The sequence below is a fragment of the Haplochromis burtoni genome, unplaced genomic scaffold (genome assembly GCF_018398535.1).
Source record: "Haplochromis burtoni strain Fernald_Lab_line unplaced genomic scaffold, NCSU_Asbu1 Contig_208, whole genome shotgun sequence".
Lineage (NCBI taxonomy): Eukaryota > Metazoa > Chordata > Actinopteri > Cichliformes > Cichlidae > Haplochromis > Haplochromis burtoni.
Window position 1 is genome coordinate 522404 of NW_024582569.1, and position 5944 is coordinate 528347.

The 5944-nt window shown below is 41.1% G+C and overlaps 1 protein-coding gene across 1 annotated transcript in view; it reads right to left on the reverse strand.

Moving 5' to 3' along the window:
• Positions 1-1202: 1202 nt before the first annotated feature.
• Positions 1203-5944, reverse strand: part of angpt2b (angiopoietin 2b) — a 30773-nt gene continuing 26031 nt past the window's right edge. The window contains exons 8-9 of the mRNA XM_005936210.2: positions 3067-3197; positions 1203-2804 (exon numbers count right to left, since the gene is read on the reverse strand). Of these exons, the coding sequence (XP_005936272.1) occupies positions 2644-2804; positions 3067-3197 (292 nt within the window). The 3' untranslated portion in view covers positions 1203-2643. The remainder of the gene's footprint in view (positions 2805-3066; positions 3198-5944) is intronic.

A 5944-nucleotide genomic window follows, 5' to 3' on the forward strand; every position in this document is an offset into this window, starting at 1 on the left:
AGTCATGTTGTATCCATTTCATGTTCCCATCTTTGTGAACTGTTCCCACAAAGATGGGAACATGAAATTGTCCAAAGTGTCTTGGTATGATGAAGTGTTAAGAGTTCCTTTCACTAGAACTAAAGGGCTGAGTCCAACTCCTGTAAAAAACAAAAACAAAAAACCTCCACCAAACTTTACACTTGGCAACCAAACAACCACCAAACCCAGACTTAACCAGTGTCAGCGTGCTTTACTCCTCTGCGTCCATCATGGTATTGCGCTTCGTGATGTAAGGCATTGCAGCTGCTCAGCCATGGAAACCCATTCCATGAATCTCTCTACGTGCTGTTCTTGAGCTCTAGCACTTGACTGTGCATAAAGTTGGTGACCTCTGAGCACCAAGCACCTCTGCATCCACTGACCCCGCTCTGTGATTTTATTTGGAATACTACTTCATACCTGAGTTGCTGTCGTTCCCAATCACTTCCACCAACAGTGTACTGTGGAATATTTAGTAGTGAGGAAATTTAATGACTGGACTTGTTACACATCCTATGATGGTACCACACAGGAATTAGCTGAGCTCCTGAGAGGGACACATTCTTTCAAAAGTGGAACACCTGAATTTAATGATTTGAATGGGTGAGTGACTATTACTATAGTCTATTTTTGTCATACATTTTTGTAATAAATAGATGGCAACCATTTGACCCGGTAATGTGTGTCCACTACTTCAATGTTCCACTGACATTGTTTCCATGTTATTTAAACTCATTATAGAATAAAAGAAAGTTTGTTTCTGTGACATAAGGTTATAGATTGCCAGTTATCATCCACATGTGTCATCTGCCAGTTAACTGGATGCTGTCTCCATCCATTCACTTTTTAATGAGCGCTGCAGGGCTCAGCGTTATTGGACTGTTCAACTTTTATGTAGCAAGATGGAGACGAGAGCTTTGCACTGTGGGTTGTAGGCACCAAAGAACTGTGTAAAATTGTATATGTTTTTACTATTTGGGCAAAGTCCAAATGTAATTTACAGCTATGTTTATAGATGTTATTTCAAATGTTTCATTTTTCAAAGCAAATCACAGCGGTGAAAGAGTATGATGTATATTTATCAGCTAAATCTCTCACAAATAAACGTTGTGAAATATGGTTGTTGAAAGAAGCAGGCAAAGCCTGAAGATACCACAGAGGGCAGAGGCTGATATTATTGCTGTTCTTTATGGCGTTGTTTTATGAACAATGGTAAAACTTTAAAGAATAGGTTATCTTTCACTCTGCGCACATTACAGATATCACAAACACCAAATCCAAGTTGACAAAGCAGTCAGTGTGAAATGAAATACAGAAGCATTCAAGACATTTTTTGGGGGGGGTTCTTGGTTTCTTTGATCTCCTTTTTATTATCTATCTATCTATCTATCTATCTATCTATCTATCTATCTATCTATCTATCTATCTATCTATCTATCTATCTATCTATCTATCTATCTATCTATCTCGTGTTGTAATAAGATAATCATGTTGCAAGTTAAATATTGCGTTATGTATGGTATCATAGGAAACAGCAATATTTACATTGTAATGACAGGCTGAGAGATACTCATATCAAACAGTGATAACAGGAGACAAGAGACTAAGTAATATAAAGACCAGTTTATATTAGTCATCCAAGTTATTGTTATAGATTCCACAATGCTTCTTAACCAAGTGTAACACATTTTATAAATGTCATTTACAACTTTACAATAGCCGTGCAGATAATGTTCATAGATTGATTGATTTACACACCACTTATTAATCAATTAGTAAATAAGATTCATTATTATTCTATTGTTAAGCAGTAAAAAAAAAAGTACAAAATAAACAAAAATTAATTTATCCTTTATTAATGATGGCTGTTATAAAGTGTCACCAAATTATCTTACATCAAATACAAAACAAAAGTTTTCATCGCTTCATCTTTTAGCCACAGCAGATCATCTACCTCCATCTCACCCTATGCCTAGCACACCAATGCTCCTTTTCTGTGCCCATGAACATCCTCTGTGGTCTTCCTGTTTTCCTCCCGCCTTGCAGCTCCCTCTTCCACATCCTTGTTTGATATATCCATATATGTCCCTCCTCCTCTGTCCAAACTATTTCAGCCTCGCCTCTTTTAACTTTATCTCTAAACTGCTCAACCTGAGCTGTCTCTCTGATGTACTCACTTTCTATCCATCCTTAAAAGTAAGTTTTGTTATAACATTTCTAAAGTTTCATCATTTATTAGGGGTTGCATAACTGGTTTTTAAACTGCATAAAGTGATGTGTTATTTCTTCTTTTTTTTCTTTTGTCTGTAGCCAAGCTCATACTCTGTCTCCTTCCTCTCACAGCTGAACAATCCTTATTAAAATATAGCCCGAGTACCTTTGTGAATAGTTCCGGTTCGTGGATTTCCTCACTCAGGAATTCACAGTCATTTGCGGTGAGTCTGAATATATGTCCCCAGGCGATTGCTAAAGCACCCCTCCAAAATGTCCACAAGCTGAAATCACCGAAAGCCTTCTTTGAGTGTCTTCCCAAAAATACACATTTTCTTGGATATTGTATATTTCTGTTTAACGGTGATGACATTCACTTCACAATCCGGTGGCAAGTACATGCCAGCATCATCAGAAATTAGCTGGGCGAACCATCATGGTTGTCATGGTAGCGATCACATTTGGACCCTTCCAGTAGTACCACTTAATACTATTGTAGCGAACCACGCTGGAGGAGGCAGGGTAATATATGCCATTCAGGTTGGACGGACCGCAAGCGTCAAACCACCATCCTGCAGAAGAGGAAGTGTGGCAAAAAGTTCAAGGTAAAAGTCAGAATTAATTGAATGCAAGCTCATGAAATGTAACACCCAAATGTACAGCTGTAAGTCAGCAGTAACTTTATACTGGCGCAGAAGGGAAATGAAATGCACTTCAGGACATTTACAAGGGAGTGGATATCGTATTTTTTTTTTCTTTACAAGACGGGTTATGAGGAGAGACAGATTGAGATGATGTGGGTTGAGCGACAGCAGGTGACTGATGCAACGTTACCTCCTGACGCGAGCTGCGCACACTTGCAGGTGCAGCGGTCATTGTCTCTGTCCTTGGTGCTGAACTGGCTTCCAGCGTGGGAGAGGCTGCTGGTTCGTCCAGCTGTGCCGCTGAAGCCCTCGGCATGAAGGCTAGAGAGGGAAAAAAAATGAATATAGAAATTCAGCAAAAAAGCTCAGCTGCAGGCGCTCCTATTCATTATTTAAAGCCATGTTGGGCAACTTGTTGGATGCTGCAAATGACAGTGAGTGGAAACTGCCCCCAAACTGGCTGAAGCTCAGTATCTCTAAAGTAATCCAATCGTGTTCTGCTAAACTGAACACGGCACAGTTGTGTTTACTAACCCAGTTTGTCTGTATTTCAATAATACCACAGGATACCAACAGGATGAGGTTGACGAATTGGCTTCTTACTGTTCACTTTTCCTTTGTCGAACTTTGATTCTTCACAGCTTCTGGCAATATCTGACTTTACAATTTGGTTTTAGTAAACTGCTTCCTAAAGAGGGCACAATCCGATGTTCCTCTCTTTCACCGTTCCTTCTTCTTATTAAGAAACTCTGTAAGAGGGGGTGTATTTTTGGATGAAAGCCTGTCGAGCTCATCATTAAATTCAAATAAAATTTGTCAATTTATTATTTTACAAAGATAAAACAAAAAGAAACAGATGAATAGAAATATGTAAAGTTATATACCACAATATAATATCATATCCTTTTTATCATATGTACAGTACGACTCCAGCATTCCTATTGTTACCCCATTGTTGTCTCAACATCAGTATAAAAAGTAACCTAAAGAAGTTCTCATTATTTTTCTTCCATGCTGTGCTTTGTGAAGCAGCGGCGCCTGTAAGAAATCTCTATCCAACTTAAATTGATTCGCTCAATTATTTTCATACACCAGCCCGGCAATTGGGTGTGTGTGCGTTTCTGCGTCTGATTCCGCATCTGTGCGTGAGAGTGTGTGTGTGCGCGCACATCACGACTGCTTTAAAGAGAGCAGACAAGGTCAGTCTCGCTGTTTGGCATCTCCTCTGCCCTGTCATTTTGTCTAGTTAGTGCCACACTCTCCCCTGAGTTATGTGACCCCCCTCTCCTCCTCCCATGTAGCCTGGGGCACGCTGTCTGTGAGGACTAAGTGAAGAATCCTCCTCTTGAATTTGTAAGTTCACCGCAGGGCAGGACAACACATCGTGAGACGAAGAAAAAGGGGGGGGGGTGGGTGAAGGAGATAATGGTGCTGGTGCTGGGGGGCAGGAAAAAAGCTAGAACAGCACAGAGTTCATTAACAGCATTTCAATCAAATTTAATTACTTTTTTTTTGTTCCCCAACAATACTCATCTTAAATTTTATATTGTGAGGTATAGTGGTGCAACAATACAGAGAGAACCCAACTGATCCTTGAGCAGAACCAGGTTAAGCCGTCTGTCACGACCAGTCAAGATGTGGGGAAAGGTTCAGCCATGCATGAGGATGGGTTTTTTCATGCTAATTCAGTGATGTGATGCAAATTAGGACCAATCAAATTAGTCAGAATGGCAACAGCAAGCTTACAGAATATGCTACTGGAAAGAGTGGCCTACAGAAGGTGTCAGCTCCTCCAGCACCCCCGAAAAACATTTGCATTAGCCATGACTTCCAGATGTGTTTTATTTTTTCTCTTTTCCCTCAGCTATTATACCAATACCACAGACCACAGGCTAACCCTTTTCAAGGTGACTGTCTTTTATATTGTTATTGTATGGCTTAATGACAGAGATACAGTTACGCTAAAAGAATGTCGACTACTTTCCCTGCTATAAGTGCAGCTATTCTTGGCTTCCTCGAAGGGAAAGGTGGTCTGTCATATCGATGATTAATGTATGAATCTTGTTACTGAGTTTTAGGTGAAGACCTTGATGCAGCTCTGGGGAGTGCACCGAATGCACCGAGGATGAGAACTGCTCTGGCTGACGAGGTGCATAGCACCACAGTTCCAGCTGGGGAGTTGCAATAAAAAAAACAACCCAGCTTCTTCGGGGTGCTAGCTGAATCTGATGCACATTGAACTGGTTAGACAGAACGTGGTTATATGCACTCAGGTGCTTCAACTCACACAGTGTAGCCTACAGCTAAATGTTGAAAGGCTGCGTTTCATCACGCTAATTATGGGGATGAAACTCAGGCAAATGCAATCTTGCTGCCCTATTAGGCGTCTTGGAAGCATACCTCCACATGTGATTATGATTTGTCATCTCTCAGAGCATCAATCTCCATAAACGTTCCCCAAACAAGGGCAAATTCCTGTGAATTTCTATCTAATCTAACCTCATATTACATTTCTGTCTGTTTTAGAAGCTACATGGCTTCAGCATTCCCACACCTCACCCCACCCCGACCCCCCCACACACACACATAATCTTGTTAGTGATTGCTGGGTTACCAAAGGGCTTTGTGTGAGTTGTCAGTTTCTGGCTGCGAGCAGGTATTGCTTAGTGTTCCTGTTATACTCTAGTGGATGTGGCTCCCTTTGGGGATTTTCAGGGGGAAACAGCAGGTGCATTGATGGGAAAAGAAAAATAGAGGCAAACTAAAAGTGCCCGCTTGCCCTCCACTTGGCTCATCATTTTGAATGACATTCTTTTAAAAACAGTCCAATTGCTGCCTCCACTTCAGCGGTCGCAGAATTTAAAAAACCCCCAGAAAAATTAAAACATAGAGACGAATTTTAACCATTGATAACGGCTTCTAATCCGAGAGTCCCGCGCCCGCATCAAAGGTGACAGCTGAAGAGTGTCACGGTCTGCGGAGGCAGACCGTGCGGAAATGTGTGTGGTGGACCCAGGAGCGAACACAAGCGAGGATGCAGGAGTGGAGTTAAACAAAAGCGAGCCTTT